The 21,597-nt window shown below is 45.8% G+C and overlaps 1 protein-coding gene across 1 annotated transcript; it reads right to left on the bottom strand.

Annotated features, from left to right (window-relative positions):
• Window positions 1-6,227: 6,227 nt before the first annotated feature.
• Window positions 6,228-13,372, bottom strand: LOC310758128 (uncharacterized protein; the record flags this gene model as incomplete). The annotated part of the gene is made up of 3 exons (XM_083604063.1): window positions 6,228-10,326; window positions 12,086-12,271; window positions 13,342-13,372. 3 exons carry the CDS (start codon window positions 13,370-13,372, stop codon window positions 7,214-7,216), a joined length of 3,330 nt encoding a protein of 1,109 aa, XP_083460189.1. The 3' UTR covers window positions 6,228-7,213.
• Window positions 13,373-21,597: the final 8,225 nt, after the last annotated feature.

The following is a 21,597-nucleotide window of genomic DNA, read 5'->3' on the forward strand; positions in this document are numbered from 1 at the left end:
GAACATGCTCTGTTCAATAATCCCAAGAAGGCTTCCTTCTGAGTAAATATTTTAATCAGCAAATGTGCAGTTGTATACAGTGATGGATCTAGATTTTGGGGGCCCTGAAATTATTTGGACTGTCCTGGGGGCCCCTTCGCAACCAGCTACAAGGTTTGTAGTAATTTCTTCGATGGGGTTGTTCCACGACAGATCGCCACACAATTGCAACCTCTGAGCTCCTGACTCTCAAACTTTGGGATTGTTGAAATATATACAACAAAAAAGCAATCAATTTGAGTCACGCGACTCAAATAGGGTTTCCTAGACCAAGAAAAATAATTAAGCAATCTGGGACCCCTCTGGGATTCAGGGCCTATAGCTTAAGCTTCTTTAGTTTTATAATAGATCTGCCCCTGGTCCTATACTTACTTGGGAGTAATTTCCACTGGACTTTGTTGAATATTTTCACACCACTTCAGCAAGCATGTCAAGGTGCAAATGAGGACAACCACTTTCACACGACCTGTTTTACTCCTAAATGAAGTGTGTCCCTTTTCTGTTAAAGGCCTGACTGCATTACCTCAAAAGGGAAATGAATTTTAAATTGTTGTTGTTGCTGCTGCTGTTGTTGATTTGTATACCACCCTTCATCCATAGATCTCAGGGCAGTTCACAACATACAAATACAAGATAAAAACACAAAATATATAATAACAAGAACAAAGAAACCCACAAACCGGTAACTCCCTGCTTCCAGAAACACATTTTAAAGGACATTGGATGTTAATCAGCCAAAGGCCCAATTAAGAGGAATGGTTTTTTGGGGTGGTTTCTGGCACCTAAAGGTATATATTGAAGACACCGGACAAATCCCACTGGGGAGAGCATTCCACTCATGGGTGAGGCAGAACCAAGCGTTCTGTGACTCAATTGATGAGTTAGTTGTTTTTATTTATTTACTTGATTTGGGGGGCAGCTTCCCCCTCCCTACACCCATGGACCTTCTGGATCTCTCATGAAGGCACACAAAGAAGGGCTTCAGAGGATGATCTCAGAGTCTGAATAGGTTTATATGGAGAGAGGTGGTTGTTGAGGTATTGCTGTCCTGAGCTGTTCAAGGCTTTATTTATAGGACAAAAGCAGCACTTTGAATTGGGCCCGGAAACCAATTGGCAGCCAGTGCAGTCGGGTCAGGATCGGTGCAATATGCTGAAACAGTCTTGCCCTGCATACCCTCCAACGTTTCTCTGATGGAAATAGAGGTGTCAATTATTATCCTGCAGCAGCAAAGCACCCCATAAAAAGAACAAAGCCAGAAATACAGTATAGATTCTGCTCCTGAAGAAAGGCTTTCTTGAACATATAGGGTGCTTCATTCATTCCTGAATATATCATGCTTGCATACCCTCCATCATTTCTTCATTGAAAATAGGGATGTCCTATTCTATTTTTATTATCCCCCTCCCCCTGATTGGGTTGCCCCAGCCACTCTGGGCAGCTTCCAACATATATAAAAACATAACAAAGCATTTAAAAACTTCCCTATACAGGGCTGCCTTCAGGTGGCTTGGGGGGTCAGAAAACTCCATACCCTCCAACATTTATCCAGTGAAAATAGGGATGTCCTAAGGAAAAGTTGGATATTTTGGGGTCAAGTCAGAAACTGGGACTGTTTCTTTAAATCCGGGACTGTCTCTGGGAAATAGGGGCACTTGGAAGACTCGGGTCCCTGTGAGCAGCTTGGCCAAATTCTGCACCAACTGGAGTTTCTGAACCATCTTCAGAGGTACCGTAATCCTATGTAGAACACATTGCAGTAATCTCACCTAGAGGTTACCAAAGCATAGACAGCAGTAGTTACATTATCCCTGGGCCACCAGCCCAAGCTGATGGAATAAAGTCCTTAGTAAAGGGACGCGGGTGGCGCTGTGGGTTAAACCACAGAGCCTAGGACTTGCTGATCAGAAGGTCGGCGGTTCGAATCCCCGCGACGGGGTGAGCTCCCGTTGCTCGGTCCCTGCTCCTGCCGACCTAGCAGTTCGAAAGCACGTCAAAGTGCAAGTAAATAAACAGGTACCGCTCCGGCGGGAAGGTAAATGGCGTTTCCGTGCGCTGCTCTGGTTTGCCAGAAGCGGCTTAGTCATGCTGGCCACATGACCTGGAAGCTGTACGCCGGCTCCCTCGCCCAATAAAGCGAGATGAGCACCTCAACCCCAGAGTCGGTCACGACTGGACCTAATGGTCAGGGGTCCCTTTACCTTTACCTAAAGCTGTCCAGACCTTAGTAAATCTGCCTGCTGGTTTACAGGAGATAACCTGCTGGTTCATTAAGAGATAACCACCACAACCACCTGGAGAGATGAAGTTCCAAAATCCCCATTAGGGCAACAGAAGGCTGTTTTAACTTGTGCACATTCATCTTTATGCACTCAGCCAAAAATATGTTTTAATTCAAAAGTGGGCTGGTGTCTGGAGAAAACCTCTTTGACAATGCCATCAGCCATTGCACCCAATGGGTTTTGACTATACATAATTCTGGCTTTCTGGCGTTAGTGTGGAAGCTTTTGAGTTCCTCAGAACTCTTTCTCTTTATTCACCATTTAGCTTGATGCTAAGCGTTCTGGAGAACCTGAAGGCTTGCACAGAAGTGTGTGAGGATTATGACATTTTCCTTATGGGTCAACACAGCTACCTTTGCCCTCAACCTACTCTAGCTAGGAAGCAGAGATCCACTGGGCCAAGGGGTCTCTGAAATGTGGAAAGTGAATGCTGAAAAACCCGGGTTCAAATCCCCACTGGCCAGTTTATGCAGTGATATATTTGCCTTAAAATGACACCCTTTGGCTCAAGACTTTAGTATGTTAAATTTTATGTTGCGCTTGACTTTTATGGAGCCTGGATAAACTCATTTGTAAGAAGATTCTTTTCACACAAGGTCTTAAATTTATTTTTAAGGAAGGTGATAATTGTAAACAGTTGTGTATGTGAAAAAATAAATAGCTGCGGTTCAATACAACTTCTACTTTTTGAAATGAACAAAAATAAACATAGACAGTGTGTGGGCTTGGTGACAGGGTTCTAGAAGCTTCTACTGGGTAGCAGCTCATTCCATCTTCCATTCACTTCTTTAAAGCCCTACCAGGAAATATGGCAGCTGTGGAAATTTAGGAAGACTGACTATGGCCTACTTTTGACTGAATACCCAAATGTGTATATTGTTGTTGTTGTTTAGTCGTTCAGTCGTGTCCGACTCTTCGTGACCCCATGGACCAGAGCACACCAGGCACTCCTGTCTTCCACTGCCTCCCGCAGTTTGGTCAGACTCATGTTTGTAGCTTCGAGAACACTGTCCCACCATCTCGTCCTCTGTCGTCCCCTTCTCCTTGTCCCCTCCATCTTTCCCAACATCAGGGTCTTTTCCAGGGAGTCTTCTCTTCTCATGAGGTGGCCAAAGTATTGGAGTCTCAGCTTCAGGATCTGTCCTTCCAGTGAGCACTCAGGGCTGATTTCCTTAAGAATGGATCGGTTTGATCTTCTTGCAGTCCATGGGACTCTCAAGAGTCTCCTCCAGCACCATAATTCAAAAGCATCAATTCTTCGGTGATCAGCCTTCTTTATGGTCCAGCTCTCACTTCCATACATCACTACCCAAATGCGTATGTTGAAGCTTATATATTTAGAGAGAAAATTACCTTCATGGCTTTAACATCCTCTCATGCTGCTAGGTGCACAAACTCCCACAGAGGAATTGGGAGGAAGCAGGATTGGGGCGGGAGACATATTATTGGAAATTTGTGAGGAAAGCCAGGTCCCACTTGTGATGCCCTGGCTTACTTCTGCCCTCACAAAGTAGCCATCCTGAGGGCACTGACAAGATTCTGCAGAAGACAGAACCAGGCACAAAACATGGAGAAGAAATCCAACCAGCCTCTGAGCTTTGAAAATGCTTGTTGGGCAACCAGTGATGGAAGCAGGCAGCTGATCTGAGACATTTGGCACCCTCCTTGGCTCCCAAAATGCAGGTGAGATGGAAAACCTGGTTCTAGGTTAAACCACTTTATTGACAGGACTGCGAGTTACTCCATACCAAAACACACAAGTCACAGACAAATGAGGAATGATATGAAGAATGGTTGGAGGATGGACGGCAGCTAACGGATTGAGGTTGGATCCTGACGAGACAGAAGTACTCTTTTGGGGGGACATGGGGCGGGCTGGTGTGGAGGACTCCCTGGTCCTGAATGGGGTAACTGTGCCCCTGAAGGACCAGGTGCGCAGCCAGGGTGTCATTTTGGACTCACAGCTGTCCATGGAGGCGCAGGTCAATTCTGCATCCAGGGCAGCTGTCTACCAACTTCATCTGGTATGCAGGCTGAGACCCTACCTGCCCACGGACTGTCTCGCCAGAGTGGTGAATGCTCTAGTTATCTCCCACTTAGACTAGCAATGCGCTCTACGTGGGACTAACTTTGAAGATGACCCAGAAACTATAACTAATCCAGAATATGGCAGCTAGACTGGTAACTGGGAGCGACACTGATGTCCAGCGCCGAGGGCCTTCTGGCGGTTCCCTTGCTGCGAGAAGTGAGGTTACAGGGAACCAGGCAGAGGGCCTTCTCGGTAGTGGCGCCCGCCCTGTGGAACGCCCTCCTGTCAGATGTGAAAGAGATACACAACTATCAGACGTTTAGAAGACATCTGAAGGCAGCCCTGTTTAGGGAAGTTTTTAATGACTGATGTTTTAGTGTATTTTTAATCTTTGTTGGAAGCCGCTCAGAGTGGCTGGGGAAACCTATTATTTTTGTCGTCATCATCATCATCATTATTTTCCCCTCCCAGTCTTTGACTAGGCAAACAAATTGCTTTCCTACGCCCAAGATAATTTCCTTCTTCTGCCATCCAGCAGCCATGTCTTTTGACCCAACCCACCCCGAAATAAAATCCAGAAAACAGATACCAGTAAAAAAGCTTTTATGAAGGAAAAAAACCAGTGTAAATAATTCATACTCCAAAGTTTTAGGCTCCAGAGGAGTGTCTGCGATAAGTAAGTAGCAGCTGCTCCTATAAAACACACTCACACAGACAATATATATATATCCAGGTGAAAAACAATAGTAAATTGGGATTCCTGCAAAAGATGGATCTTGTAGGACAATTATCCTGAACGATCTTGGGCTTTCCAGTCACTGTAAATTGTAGAAATCTGTAGGTTTTAATATTGTACCATATTTCAGTACTCAGTCCTGTTTCCATCACTGGTGTTTTCCCAGTTTTTCTGAGTTCACACCTTACGGTACAACCTGGAGCAGGGAGAGAGATGTACAAAGAACTTCCCTGACAGAGCCCTTGCTATGGAATATGTCTGCACACATATATTTTCCCTGCCAGTCCCATGCTAAAACAGTAACCTGAGATATATCTGATGGAGAAAGGAAAGACCACCAAAACAACAGCAACAGTAGCATAGCAAGGTGGTGATTAAACTTTGATTTCTATGGTGAGTATGCCTAACATGCAGTGTGCATCAGAATAACAGACATTCAAAATCCAGTGTGCCTAAGAATACTAGGAATACTTTGTCTTTTCACAAGGTCCATAAATTGCCAAACAGTTCAGTTGCTATGCCTCTCCTTTTAAAAAAATATCCTAGTAAAAACCTTCATATTCCAGAAGATGAAAGAGGGACTTTGAATTATTACTTTTATTCATTTATTGCATTTATATACCACTCCCCCCCCTCAAAGGTGACAGACATGGTTCCCTTGCTCCTCTGTTAATCCCCACAATAACTCTGTGAGGAAGATTAGGCTGAGAAGCAATGACTGGCTGAGGGGCACCCAGGGGCCAAATGGGGACTTGAACCCTGGTCCGTCAGGTCTGCCCAAACTTTGGTCTCCAGATGTTTTGGGACTACAACTCCCATCATCCCTAGCCAGCAGGACCTGTGGTTAGCGACGATGGGAATTTTTTTAATGATTTTTTTTTTTTGCTTTAAACAAATACAGGTAAATTTACAAAATTACAAAAGAGAAATCCTTAATAATAATAGAAAGGGATACAAAACTACAAAAAATATCAAAATACATGGCGTAAAACATGAGCCATTGTGGGAAAGAAAAAAGAAAGAAGGAGAAAAAGAAAGAAAAGAAGAGAGAAAGAGAGAGAGAGAGAGAGAGAGAGAGAGAGAGAGAGAGAAACGAGCCAAAACACAAGAAGGCTCGTGTATTGTATGCTTCCGTCAAGGTCGCAACAGACTATTATTCTTATCAATTCTCTCTGTCTGCATTCCATAGAATCCCTCATCTTGGTATCAGGGAACATTTCCCTATGTGGTATCATTCTAAACGATGGGAACTGTAGTCCAAAACCAGCTGGAGACCCAAGTTTGGGGAACCCTGCTCTAACCATTATGCCACACTGGCTCAGACCAGGGTGTTAGAATTCAGACCAGTTCAACATCAAACTAAGCCATGCCCAAGTGAACAATATTCTGCAGCTCTTGTTTTCTGACTAGGGAGGGGATGTTTTAAAATTAATAACTACACAGTTGTTTCTCCCCACACCTCTTCTTTTGAGAGAGTAGACTGGCCTCTTGGTTACCACTTCCTTCCTGCGTCAAGCAACACCTGTGTTTCCCCAGTCAGGTCCAGTAATTCAAAACAACCAAAATATCTATGTATCACCAGCAGCACAAAAGGTTCATTCCCTGAGCAAAGGTACTTTGAAACTGCACAAAGTAAAGTTGATTATGAGGTAGATTATGACCATTCCTTATACAGTATAGAGATTCTGGGTTACCTGAAGACACAGGAGTGTTTCAGCACCATTGATCTTAGGTAAAACAGACCCACATTAGCAGACAATATTAAGGATCGTCCCATTTCATTACTTCTTGGGAAAACATATTAAGTAGGTTTGCCACACGTCAGGAAAATCACTGATACGTCCTGGTTTTTGGGTGCCGAAATGGCACTGGGGGGGGGGGGGATATTGCCAAATCGGCATAATGTCAGGGAAAACACGGGTGTGTGGCAACGCGATGGAAAAAGCAGCGGAAACAGTTCCAAAAGCTTAAAACCACTATTTTATGGGGGGAGGGGTCCCACAAAGAAGCTCAACAATTTTGGGGCCTTCCTAAAAAAAAGCTGAGCAACTTTGCGGGCGTCAGGAATCTTACTTTTTGGAAATATGGCAACCCTGTGCTGAGAAACCTGATCTAGCTGGTCTAGCTCTAGGAGGAGCTTGTTTTCAAATGGGTCTTCAAATGCTTTTTAAGGGACCACGGGTTCGGGTAATCTTTGTCGCACTCTGTACACTTATACGGCCTCTCTCCTGTGTGAAGCCTTAGGTGATACCGAAGATTTGGGCCTGTTGTGACCCTCTTGCCACAATAAACACAGCAGTAGGGCCTTTCTCTGTGGGTCTTCAGGTGCCTGTCAATGCAGGACCTTGTTATGAAGCATTTCCCACATTCGTGGCACTGATTAGGCTTGAAATCTGTATGCATGAGCTGGTGCCTTGCTAGCATTTGAGGGTCCTGGAAGCTCTCCTCACAGGTTTGACATTGATAAGGTCTCGCCGAGGTGTCGGTTACCTGATGTCTAGTGAGGGAATATTTCTCCCCATAGTATTTCCCGCAGTTAAGGCATGTATGTCTTTCTTTGCCCGTGACAACTCCCTCATGACTCAAGTGAGTTGAATTGACCCCAATGGGATCCTGACCATCTAACCCATTAACAGAGTGTTCTTCAAAGTGGGTGCTCTGCTCTTCAGGCAGCAATGAGCCACAGGTCCTCACACTCCCAGAACTCTCAGGAGGGTTATCTCCCAGAGGGGCTCCCTGAATCAGTCCAGAGTAGGCCGAATTGTCAGTCCACAGGCTGAAATGTCCTTCTGTATCGCCTGTTGGATTGTGAGCAAGCATGGAGCCATCCCTGGAAACAGTTCGGTCACCAGTAACAGGTTCTTCTTGTCCAGTAAGGTCTGAGTTGCCCATCGGCCCAGAGCAATCAGGTGAATTTCCTTCAGCGTGGACTCCCTGGTGCTTAGAGTTTATTGAATTTTCACACCCTGGGTTGACACTTTCGTCGGCATGTCTAGCTTGGTATTCGGGAAGCACTGAGCCATCTCCGAATATGTTCTTATGTTCTTCTAACCCTTTGGCAGACTTTTCCTCCAAGCGGCTGTCCCAGGCAACACTGCCCACACTCTCGAATCTCTCCTTCTCCTTGTAGATGTCCTCATGCCCAGAGACCATTGAACCATCAGGCGAGCCATTGGAATTTTCTTCTGTCGTGCTAGCTTCCTCTTCAGCTACGCCAGGACCTTCCCCGCCACCGGTCAGTTTGCCTGGACTTCCATTGGCATGCGTGCCCTGGTGCCTATGGAGGGAATATTTTGTCCCGAAGGCTTTCTGGCAGATAGAGCACTGGTAGGACCTTGTTTTCAAGTGCATGAGCCTGTGTCTACTGAGAGAATTATTGGTTGGGAAGGTTTTCAGGCAGAAAGTGCACTTGTGGAATGCCCCTTGCGTGTGTGTCTCCCGATGACGAGCGAGGGCGTCTCTGTAGGCGAAGGCTTTCCCGCAAACGGCGCATTGGTAGCGCTTCTCCCCCATGTGCAGCTGCTGATGTCTATTGAGGCAGCTCCAGGTTCGGAATGCTTGGCTGCAGAACAAGCATATATGCAGATAGGGTTGCTCATCCTCATGGGTTTCCTGATGATCAGCGAGAGTGTATCTGTACGCAAAGGCTTTCCCACAAATGGGACATTTGTAAGGCTTGGCTTTTACAGTGGGTGGCAAGCATCCATGGAGCACACTTTTAGCGCCGAACCCTTTCGCACAGCAAGAGCATTTGTGCAGACCGCTTTCTCCTTTGACACAGCCTTTCCGATTGTCCGGGAAGGACCATGCGCAGGAAAAACCTTCCTCACGGCTGGAACTTTTGGCGGGTCTGCATTCCGAGTGGATTCTCTGATGTCTCCTGAGGTTGTAGTGGGTCGTGTAGACTCTCTCGCAACGTGAGCAACTATAGGATCCTTTCTTCCGGGGGGTTTCCAGCTGGTCAGCCGCCAGCGCTCTTGCCTCAACGTCTTCCCGATGTCCTCTTCTCTGATGGTTAGCAAAACGTCGGCTGTCTCTCAAGATTTCCCCAGAGTCGGGGCATTTATAGAGATTATCTTCCATTTCAGTTTCAGGCTGCACAGGCAGTGTCAAGTCGGCGCAGAGGGGCTTTCCGCAGTCAAAGCACGCATCGGATTCAAAATCCGCTTGGGTTTTCTGATTTCTAGTGAGTCGGGTTTCTTCCCTGAATGCACCTGCCTGTCCGCGCTGCTGCTTTCTCGCATGCACCCTCCAGTGATTAGCAAAGCATCTCTCATTCTTGAAACATCGCCCACACACGGGGCATTCGTGGCTATATTCGTCTGCATCACCTTCCCTGTTTGTGGGGTGGGGCGGCCTCTTTCCAAAGTGGATTTCACGGGGAAGGTATCTATGAGGGTTCCCCTTTTCATGCGTTCTCCAATGACCGGCGTCGTCACTCAAACCTTCCTTGCATTCTGAGCATCTGCAAGGACGCTCCATTGCGGGGAGTTCTCCCCGTTTGATTAGAGGAGATTCCTCATCAACACTTGTCCCATGGTCATGGCACCGGTAGCAGCTTCCTTCGGTGTCGCTCGTCGCTCGATGCAGAGCGAGATCTTTCTCTTTCGTAAAGCCTTTCCCGCAGCCGGGGCATTCAAAGAGAGTCGCTCCCGAGTGGGCCTTCGCCACATGGCGAACAAGGCGTCTCTCTGCCTCGTAGCTTTTCCCACACTCAGGGCACGAATAGGTTGGCTCATCGGTGTGGCTCGCCCGATGCTCGTTGAAAGAGGCTTTCGTAAAGAAGTCCTCCCCACACTCAGGGCATTCGTAGGGTTCCCTTCTCAAACGACGCTTTTTCGTATGTCCTTGTGTGTGGGCAATGAGCCGACATTCCTCAGTGAAACCTTTGCCGCAGGTGGGACATATATAGGGTCTCATACTGCTGTGGAGTTTTAGGTGTCTATTGAGAGTTGACTTCCTGCCATATTTTTTCCCACACTTGAAGCATACGTTCTGGTTTTCTTCTGCATCTGTGCTTTGCTGGATGTTTTCGTTACCGACAAGGCCTCCGCCTTTTTCGTCGGCAGGATTGTTACTGGCCGTCTGTCCCTGCAAGTGATTGTTCCCACTATCCTGGGTTTCTTCCCCCATGGAACCAGCACTGGGTTTCCCCAACAGAGATGCCCGTGGTTTTGTGACTCTGGGACCTTCTTCCCTCTTCACATTTTCATCTTCTTCCTCGCTCATCGGGTCATCATCTGCAAAGGAAGGGAAAAGAAAAATCCCTGAGAAGGCTTGGGAGAGGCTACCAAAAGTTGGCCGGAACATCCTCCCTATGAAAAATGAAATGAAAATAAAATGTGTGTTGCAGGGGGGAGGTGGGGAAATAATAAATTATTATTATTATTATTATTATTATTATTATTATTATTATTATTATGGCTATCTGACTGGGTTGCCCCAGCCACTCTGAGTGGCTTCCAACAAATTATAGACATTAAGCACAGTAAAACATCTAACATTAAAAACTTCCCTATACAGGGCTGCCTTCAGAAGTCTTCTAAAGCTCAGTTGCTTATTTCCTTGACATCTGGTGCGAGGGTGTTCCACAGGGAGGGCGCCACTACTAGGAAGGCCCTGTGCCTGGTTCCCTGTAACCTCGCAGTGAGGGAACTGCCAGAAGGCCCACAGAGCTGGACCCCTGTGTTGTCTGAATTACTGCAAAGAAGGTATCCTTTCTTGTAACACACAGGTGTTTAGGTAATTAATGATGTTACAGTCTCCTAAGATTAATTTATACTTTTATGATCAACATTAGGAAGTGGAGACCGCAATGACCATTTGCTAGATGGGATCCTTTGATGATTAAGCCTCACTGAATAATTTTGATAAAGTTGTAATAGTGTATATAAATGAAGATGTGGAATACTTAACATATTAGATTTCCATCGGTTGGGTATCATTGCAATTAGGTCTCTTTAAGAATATTTAATTCTAACTGCCTACACCTGCCCCATTGCAGGGATTGCTCCTATATAGCTTAGTTTCAATGATCATTGATACGGAACGTCTCTGACTGGCAACTTCTGTGTTCCTGTGGACTATTTCGGTTGAAAAAAACCTACTGAAAAATCTCCTGGAAACCTTGTCGCTGAAGAAGCCCAATGGGCGAAACAAGGGTGTATCCTGAGAACTGGTCTATCATCAGCTGCCTTATTGTTACTAAGTACAGTGGTACCTCAGGTTACATACGCTTCAGGTTACAGACTCCGCTAACCCAGAAATAGTACTTGGGTTAACAACTTTGCTTCAGGATGAGAACAGAAATTGTGCTGCGGTGGCGCAGCAGCAGCAGGAGGCCCCATTAGCTAAAGTGGTGCTTCATGTTAAGAACAGTTTCAGGTTAAGAACAGGCCTCCGGAACGAATTAAGTACTTAACCTGAGGTACCACTGTAGTTCTGTTTGTTACACTCTCAAGACATAGGAGTAGGCAGAAGGCAAGTTTGTTTGTTAAACTTTTAAGACATAGGACGATGCAAAAGGAAGATATCAGTATGAAATGGCATTGCCAACAGGAACTGTACATTGTAATCGTTGGACGTGACAATCTTTGGACTTGACTATCCTTGGACAATAATAACATATAGAAGGTTAATAGTAATATGATATGTTATTGTCACCAGGAACTGTGCTTTGCAATTTTTTGATATGACAATTACAGTTTTATTATATATAATGTCATGTTACTTTACAGCCAGTTACGTGTGTGTTGTGGTATTCAGAATACCAGTTTCTGCAGCTGGGGGAAGGGTCTGTGGCCTTCATGTCCTTCTTGAGGAGTTCCTGATGCCCTTCAGAGGTTGTTGGGCTACAAATTCCATCACTGACACACTGGCCGAGGCTGATGGGAGCTGTACTCCAACGACATCTGGAACATGGTAACTTAGCCACCTCTGATTTGGGGCTCGGAAGGTGATTTTAGGCTTAAGCTTGAAGATGCCAACTACAATCCTTACCTGGGCCAGATAGATCTGAACTATGGATGCTCGCAGGACACCGGTAGGAACTGCACCAAGTTGCTGCCTCTGGCAATTGTTCCGGCAATTGTTTAACCATCTCTTCATCTGCATCACGGCGGTAGCTCTGGAAATCTGGGGCCCAAGTGTTCTGCCCTTGTTCCAGATAGGCAAACAGTCCAGAGGCTTGGAAAGGAAGAGGAGAGAGAGAGAGAGAAAGAAAGAAAGAAGGAAGGAAGCAGATGAGTTGTGGATTCATTTCCCCGCTTGCATTTTCAAGAAAGTGAAAAAGCAAGCCTGGAAGCGGACTCCCCAGCCAGCAAGAGTTCTCTGGGGGGAGGTTGCTGTTCAAGCAATCACTCTGCAGTAAAGTTTTAAAAACAGAAAACTTGTGAAAACTACAGGTGACAAGCACCATCTAATTGGAAGCATCCCATCCTGTGAAAAGAGGGAAGGGGCAATGCCTCTTTTTAGATTATGCTTGTTAAGACACATGCATGGAATTTATAATCTAAAAAACAAAGTCGGTTTCTCCCCCTTTTGGAGTATTGTATTCTTATGTGGAAATGTTTAAATAGACCATTCATCTAAGGCTGCACTCCTTATGTAATAAGCCTTACTGAACACAGAGGAGGGCATTGCTTCTGAGTAAATATGAAAGGGATGCACTGTACATGTGACTGGTTTTCCTATAGTTGATTGACTGGATTTAAAAGGTTAGAAATTAAAAAGGTAGCCCTGATTAACTAGGCAGATCTCATTCTTTTAGCTGATTTTTAGAAAAACTAGGATTGGAGAAATGTCTATGTTGCCTTCTAATATAAAAAAAACTATCAAGGCAGCTTACATTAATAAAACAATTGAAAGATTTGAAGAGACATTTCCCCCTCTTCTCCTTTGAAGTGTTTCCCAACCCATACGTAATACATTTCACTCCCAAATATGAAATAATAACTAATATTAGCCAGTTTAAGGCTGCAGACCTTTGCACAGCTACTTTGCAGTAAATCCCATTGAACACAAGGGGACTTACTTCCAAGTAAACATGCATGGGCTTGCCTGTACATCCATGATGCAGAAGTGCCCGGCGAGTCCTTAGTTCTGCCTCTCTCACATGCAATCTCCATGGCTTTCATAGGAAACTTTTACGCAACAATTAAACAAAGTCCAGCTCAGTTTAAGTCTGCAGTGCTTAAAAAAACAACCCCCCAAAACCCCACCTTATAACTGCAAAGAACAGGGGGAAATAATCTCACCCATGAAGATGGTGCCGTAGCTCTCCTGCATGGCTTTTCTGTAGAAGCTTCCCTGGTCAGCATCCAGGAGATCCTGCTGGATCGGAAACAAACAGAAAACCCTCTCCTGCTTCACTCTCAAATAAGAATGCAAGAAGAGCCCTGCTGGGTCAGGATGAAGGCCCAGTATCTTGCTCTCGCAGTGGCCAGCAACGCATGCCTCTGGGAAGCCCACGAGCAGGACCTGAGTGCGAAAGCTGCACTCTCCACTTGTAGTTCCCAGAAACTGACATTCAGAGGCATACTTTGGACAGTGGTGACAGCAAATAGCTGCAGTAGCCAATGATAGCCTTAAGTAGGCTAAAGAGTGCCATGCACCCTAGGCCAACCCCAACCTCTCTCACCACCAAAGGAACACAAGTGAACAGCAGAGAACCCACATAAGCAACGCTGACACAAAACCCCACCTATATTAAGTAAAATAGAAACATCACCACCCGACCCCACCCCCACTCATCTTTCCCCCCCTCCACCTCTTTCCCCCTTTTCTTCCTAATGTCTCAACAAATGAAACCAATTTGTAAAAAAAATGTGTTACGTGGAAAAAAAACTACGAGAGAGAGAGACATTGCACAAACCTTTGTAAATCAAGAAAATATTAATAAAAATACATTAAAGAAACAAAATGAGTGCCATGCAATGCAAGAGGGATTCCAGCATGAACTATAGCAGGGGTAGGCAAACTAAGGCCCGGGCGGCCCAATCGCCTTCTCAATCCGGCCCGCGGATGGTCCGGGAATCAGCGTGTTTTTACATGAGTGGATTGTGTGCTTTTATTTAAAATGCACCTCTGGGTTATTTGTGGGGCCTGCCTGGTGTTTTTACACGAGCAGAACGTGTTCTTTTATTTAAAATGCATCTCTGGGTTATTTGTGGGGCATAGGAATTTGTTCATTTTCTTTTTCAAAATATAGTCCGGCCCCCCACATGGTCTGAGGGATGGTGGACCGGCCCACGGCTGAAAAAGGTTGTTGACCCTTGAACTATAGCCAGGAGGAACCAAGGGGGTCTTGGGGCCCAGAGCAGTATGTGTGTATGATAAAGAAACTATGCCTCATCTAGATCTGAAGAGAGAACTTGCTCGCACTACATGCCTGAGATGCCCTCGAGATATGCTTTCAACCTGAGTGCAGCAGTGTTCTGTTCCACGGGCAATTCCAACCTACAAGGACTCCATCTCCACCACAAATTTAAAGCCCTGTCACACCACTCTGAACAGTCATGGCTCCCCCCCCCCAAAAAAAAGAACCATGGGAACCATAGTTTGCTAAGGGTGCCGAGAAGAGAGAGACCCCTCTTCACAAAGCTACAATTCCCAGAGCTCTCTGAGAAGAGGGTTTGATTGTTAAGCCACTTTAGCTCTGGTAGAGGAAGAGCGGTTCCCTAACCAATTCCAGCACCCTTAACAAACTACAGTTCCCAGAATTCTTTGGGAGAATAAAAGTCATATATGCTATTGTTTTAAATGTACCATGCAGATGGGGCCCAGTATTCTGCTAAGCCTGGGGTCTTATCTTCCAAAGGCCCCAGGCCTAGCAGGAATTTCACATCCCCATCCCAGCCTGCCATTGGTTACTGGACTCTGCTTTGGCAATTCTCTTCAAAAGCAGCTAGTCTCTGCATAGTCTTGAAGCAGGGCTGAGGGTCTTAATATGGGACAGAGCCGATATTTTAACTTCCTGAAAAGGCACAAGGGACTGCTGCTACACTGCCGCCACCCCCTCCCTCTCTCTAAGGGAACGAATCTACATTTGAAGCCTCTGGAGGAGAGCAGTTTTGTCAGAGAGGCTATCTTTCTCCTTCAAAAGGAGTTCCCAGCCTCCCTCAAGCATCCCTTTGGAAACCCTCAGCCTCCATCCCACCTCCAGAAACAAAGCCTTCCAGGTGTATAAATAGAAAGCAAAATAAAATGTGCTGGTTGGTTCACAAGGGAAAAGGGAGGGAAATCCAAAATCCACAGCTAGGAAAGTAGGACCAGCCAGAACAGCATAAAATAAGCTGGCATAAAATTACAGAATGTGGTACAGCCAGTGCCAGATTTACGTATAAGCTAAACAAGCTATGGCTTAGGGCCACACTCTCTTGGGGGCCCCAAAAAGAATTGAAGGGAAAAACCTGGATGTACATTTCCAAAATATAAGATAAAAAATAAATAAAAGAAAACCTACATACAGCAACAGTGTTTTGTGTTGTGTAGGTTCCTATGATGTAAGTAATGGGCCCCGCTTGCTAGCTTGCTCCCTAAAATATCACTGGTTTGCTCATTTCTATATATAGGGTAAAGGGTAAAGGGACCCCTGACTGTTAGGTCCAGTCGCAGATGACTCTGGGGTTGCGGCGCTCATCTCACTTTACTGGCCAAGGGAGCCAACATTTGTCCGCAGACTGTTTTTCTGGGTCATGTGACCAGCATGACTAAGCCGCTCCTGGCAAAACCAGAGCAGCGCACAGAAACACCCTTTACCTTCCCGCCGGAGCAGTACCTATTTATCTACTTGCACTTTGATGTGCTTTCGAACTGCTAGGTTGGTGGGAGCAGGGACTGAGAAATGGGAGGTCACCCCGTCGCGGGGATTCGAACCGCCGACCTTCTGATCGGCAAGCCACAATTTGTTGTTGACAAAGGACAGCTGGACATATAACGGGCCCCATGACCTTCACTTATTTCTTAACCCAAGGATGAGGAACCTGTGGCCACGCAGATATTTATTTCATTCATATCCTAGAAGTGTGGCTTTGGAAGGGACCACAAGGGTCATCTAGTCCAACCCCCTGCAATGCAAGACTCTTTTGCCCAATGAACCCACAGCCCTGAGATTAAGGGTCTCCTGCTTTACCAACTGAGCTATCCCAGATCAATTTATTGCATTTATATACCATAAATGCAATAAACCCCACTCCATTTTATCATCACAATAACCCTGTGAGGTAGACTAACATATGTGTGAGTGGCTAACTCAAAAGTCAGAGTGGGATCTGAACTCCGGTCTCCAGGATCCTAGTCTAGCACTGGAACCATGACACTAATCTGGCTCTCAACATCTGGCCATTGAGTTACTTGAAGGGAAAGTGGGACACGAAAACTGGGTAACTGCTGGATGATTTATTTTCAAAAAGGGACCAACAATTACTCCCCCCCCCTTTCCTAGGTGCAACCCGAAGCCTGCAGAACACCTAGTAATCTTCACCCAGTTACGATCACTATCTCCTGGTATACTCCATGTTAAGCTCATGACTAGATCCTAGTCTTGTGGTTACAACATCATTCGAGCTTCTGCACTCCTTTTGCTTAACATCAGGCCCGCTAGGAATTTGGAGAGCCTAAAAGCTGGCTGACTATTGTGCAACATCCTAGCAAAATTCTGCACAGTATTCGCTTAACCTGCACCGAGTCGCTGTTACGTTCTCTCGCTTTTTTATTATTTTATTGTCTCTCTTCTTCTCTCCCCCACCCCGCACTCTCTGCCGCCTAATCTGCTTGAGGCAGGAACCTGCATTTTGCTTGTATACTTCATGCAAAACACATGCAGAAAAATAGGAATTAAAAACTAACAAACCTCAGCCACACCGTTCACAAGGAGCGCCGTGGAACAGTTCTCCTTCTCACACCACAACCAGGTACAAGCAATTTTTATTATTATTATTTCGAACTAAGGTTCTCTGCCTGGACTATCACAGGAGTGCCTCTGAGCACGTGCAAAGTCCCGCCGGAGGAGAGCCACGCCGCAGCGCAGCCCCACAAGAGTTCCCATGTTAGAAATCAAGGCCTCTGCTGAAGCTTATCTAGAGCAAGAGGCGAACGCAACAAAATCCTTTAAAACAAACAAACAAAAAACCCACGTGGAGGAAAGATAACTCAATTGGACTGGGGATGGAGATTAAGGGGTCTGTTTTTAGGTAGCCCCTCTCCTACGATGGATCAGTGGAACCCCCGCTATCTCTATTTTTATTATTATTGTTATTTTGTGCAATGAATGACTTATCCCATAATAGTTGGCAGCATCCTGGGAGAATGAGGAAGGCAGCAGAGACGCTCAGGGCAGTCTTTGGTTTCTCCTTTGCAAAACCGCTTTTCATTTATTGATTTGATTTTTGTGCCGTCCTTCCTCGGAAGATCCCGGGGCGCTTCAGGTCAGAGCAGAAACGAATCGTTAAAACCAAAACAACAAAACAATAACCACTGCTCGCTACTACCTCCCTACCCCGTTGCTGGCCGCGGTCCGATCCAAAGTTTCCCCCTCTCCCGCCTCTCTTTTGCAGCCACCCCGGCCATGTATCTCCCGGGTTCGTTTTACCTGGGAACTGCAGGCGACAGGAGAGTCCTTTTCCCGCACCTTTAACTTCTGCTGGCTCCCATCGCAGTAGGTAAGGGGTCCAGAGAGCAAATCTTCCTCTGTTTAGAAAGAAGGTCGAAATCCAGCTGGAACCAGGAGAAAGAGCAGCAGCGAGACGCCTGGCCGCAATAGGGGTCAGAGGCATCTATACTTCTTTAAAAGCTTTGCCTCACAACGGGGGGAGGCCGGCTGTAGAAGCTGCAGTCCCTGCCTCAGGGGTCAGCAGAGACCTCTGGTGGCAAAAGAAACCACCACTTGCCTCCAAGTCCAATGTAGGAAATAACACAGAATCACAGTATTGTTCAGTCGGAAGGGACCCCAAGGGTCATCCAGTCCAACCCACATTGTTCTTCCTGGATCCTGAGGTCCAGCGACGAGGGCCTTCTGGCAGTTCCCTCACTGCGAGAAGCCAAGTTACAGGGAACCAGGCAGAGGGCCTTCTCGGTAGTGGCACCCACCCTGTGGAACGCCCTCCCACCAGATGTCAAAGAGAACAACAACTACCATACATCTGAAGGCAGCCCTGTTTAGGGAAGCTTTTAATGTTTAATAGATTATTGTATTTTAATATTCTGTTAGAAGCCACCCAGAGTGCCTGGGGAAACCCAGCCAGATGGGCGGGGTATAAATAATAAATTATTATTATTATTATTATTATTATTATTATTATTATTATTATTATTACCCCCTGTAATGCAGGAATCTCCACTAGAGCATCCATGACAGATGGCCATCCACCCTCTGCTTAAAAGTCTCTAATGAAGGAGAGTTGGCCACCTGCCAAGGTGTCTGTCAATGTCGAACAGCACTCAAAAAGTACTTCCTGATGTTTAGTCTGAATCGCCTTTCTTGTAACTTGACGCCATTGGTTTGAGTTCTACCCTCCGGGGCAGGAGAAAACAAGCATGCTCCACCTGACAGCCCCTGAGATATTTGAAGATGGCTATCACATCTCCTCTTCTCCAGGCTAAACGTACCCAACTCCCTCAACCATTCCTCACCAGGCTGGGTTTCCAGACCCCTGAAAACATGCAAACGCAGGTGTTCATGTGTGACGGTTCATCACTGATGAGCACTTTTCATCAATGGCTGCACATGCCATTGGAAGTCATCGTATTATAGGTCTCTGTTGTGTTTCCCCACGACATGCACACTGAGCGAGAGGTTCCGTAGAGGTGGAAGAGGTAGCCAACTAGCCTTGTGGAATAAGTTTGCATTAAGGGACGCGGGTGGTGCTGTGGGTTAAACCACAGAGCCTAGGGCTTGCCGATCAGGTGGTCGGCGGTCCGAATCCCCGCGACGGGGTGAGCTCCTGTTGCTCGGTCACTGCTCCTGCCCACCTAGCAGTTCGAAAGGATGTCAAAGTACAAGTAGATAAATAGGTACCACTCCGGCAGGAAGGTAAACAGCGTTTCCGTGTGCTGCTCTGGTTCGCCAGAAGCGGCTTAGTCATGCTGGCCACATGACCCGGAAGCTGTACACAGGCTCCCTCGGCCAATAAAGTGAGATGAGCGCCGCAACCCCACAGTCATCTGTGACTGGACCTAACGGTCAGGGGTCCCTTTACCTTTAAGTTTGCATTGGCTAGTGTTTGTCTCCTTGGATTTCAGATGCAGGCAGCAGATGAGCTTCCTCATGCATCTGATGCAGTGCACTTGAATCCACAAATAATAGAATCTGTTAAAAAAATGAAGATCATGGCCACTGGTCCCATCACCTCCTGGCAAATAGAAGGGGAAGAAATGGAGGCAGTGAGAGATTTTACTTTCTTGGGCTCCGTGATCACTGCAGATGGTGACAGCAGTCACGAAATTAAAAGACACCTGCTCCTTGGGAGAAAGGCGATGGCAAACCTAGACAGCATCTTAAAAAGCAGAGACATCACCTTGCCAACAAAGGTCCGTATAGTTAAAGCTATAGTTTTCCCAGTAGTGATGTATGGAAGTGAGAGCTGGACCATAAAGAAGGCTGATCGCCGAAGAATGGATGCTTTGGAATTCTGGTGCTGGAGGAGACTCTTGAGAGTCCCATGGACTGCAAGAAGATAAACCTATCCATTCTGAAGGAAACCAGCCCTGAGTGCTCACTGGAAGGACAGATCCTGAAGCTGAGGCTCCAATACTTTGGCCACCTCATGAGAAGAGAAGACTCCCTGGAAAAGACCCTGATGTTGGGAAAGATGGAGGGCACAAGGAGAAGGGGACGACAGAGGACGAGATGGCTGGACAGCCTTCTCGAAGCTACCAGCATGAGTTTGACCAAACTGCGGGAGGCAGTGGAAGACAGGAGTGCCTGGCGTGCTCTGGTCCATGGGGTCACGAAGAGTCGGACATGACTAAACAACTAAACAACAACACAGGAGCTCTGCTTTCCTTTGCATCCCATCACACCCCTTACATGGTTAGGATATTATTATTATTTAAATAATTTAGTCAGCATAATCTGGCTAGAACAGAACTGACCCAGAACAGCAATTGTTGTTTGTTTCTCTCTTGGGTTTCAAACTTCCTACCCTCCAGGAGCCTTTTGACCTACTGATCTGTCTGCTGAGAATCCTTCCTGCTTGCCTAAAAAACAGGCTAGAAATGGAAATGAGTCCCAAAACAGCAAATTGGTGTATAACAAAGGAGAAATGCCCAGCATTCACCAACAATGCAGGAATCTCTTGGCAAAGACAATAAGCTGTGATGCTTCCACTATTTGGATTAACTTCGGTTGATGGAACAGAATATGGTTGAGTCCAGAATGGAATCTGGGAACTTCTGCATGCAGAGCAAATGTTCGCTATCTGAGCTACATCCGTTTCCCTAACACGCAAGCTTGCTTTAATAAATAAATTGATACTTATTCAAAGATATACAAAAGATACATACCCATTACAAAGTATCTTTTTTATAATATACTGAGATAAAACAGCTACTTAGTCTAAAAGAGAACAAAGTCAGAAGGAAGGAAAGGAAAGGAGAAACCAGAAGAAAAAGTGAGAGGAAAGGAAAAGAAAGAAAAAAAGAAAGAAAGAAAGAAAGAAAGATAAAGAAGGTAAAATAAAAGGAATTCAGACTCTCTGTCCTGCAGCTACATGATAGTCATCCCTTAAGGTCCAAGCATTCTTCTTCTTCTACTACTACTACTATTATATTCTATAAACCAGTATTCTTTCAATCTTAAAATCCAGAAATCACAAGATCATTCTTTCTTGTATTCCCACTCTGGGAATTGTAGCTCTGCAAGCCGAATCAGCAACGTGTCATGCTCCAGACATGAAATGAGAGTTATAATCGTAGAATTCTAGAAGGGACCCTGGGGGTCATCTAGTCCAACCCTCTGAAACGCAGAAACATTTTTGCCCTACGTGGGGTTTGAACCCACAACCTTGAGATTAAGAGTCTCATGCTCTACCGACCAATATACACGCAAGAGGAAAATGCGCCTCCAATTTTCTGTGTGAGCAGAAAGCAGCCAGAAGGTGGCTTTTGAAATGTGTTCTGTTAAGAGATTTACGGTATATACCACCTTTCCGGCAGAACTTTTTTTGCAGCTGCTGAGATTCTTTGTGCACCTGCCTCTCTGTGCATCCTCTCTCTGGGGAGCATCACAGACAAGAGGGAGGGAAGAAGCCCATGCATGCATGCGCAGAGACACCTTGACGTTGCTGCAAGAGGCCCCTGCAAGAGGCCTGGGGCAAAAGGAACACAAATCCAAATACAGTGGTACCTCGGTTTACAGACGCTTCAGGTTTTTTGTTGTTGTTTTTTTCAAATTTTTATTAAGTACAAATTAGAAAACATACATATTTACAACAAAAGAAAATACAAATGAAAAAGAAAATACATATAACAAAGGGGAAAAAATAGAGAATACTTTGTCTCTTTCCATATTTACA

Source organism: Podarcis filfolensis, assembly GCF_964270895.1.
Source record: "Podarcis filfolensis genome assembly, chromosome: 2".
NCBI classification, from domain to species: Eukaryota; Metazoa; Chordata; class Lepidosauria; order Squamata; family Lacertidae; genus Podarcis; species Podarcis filfolensis.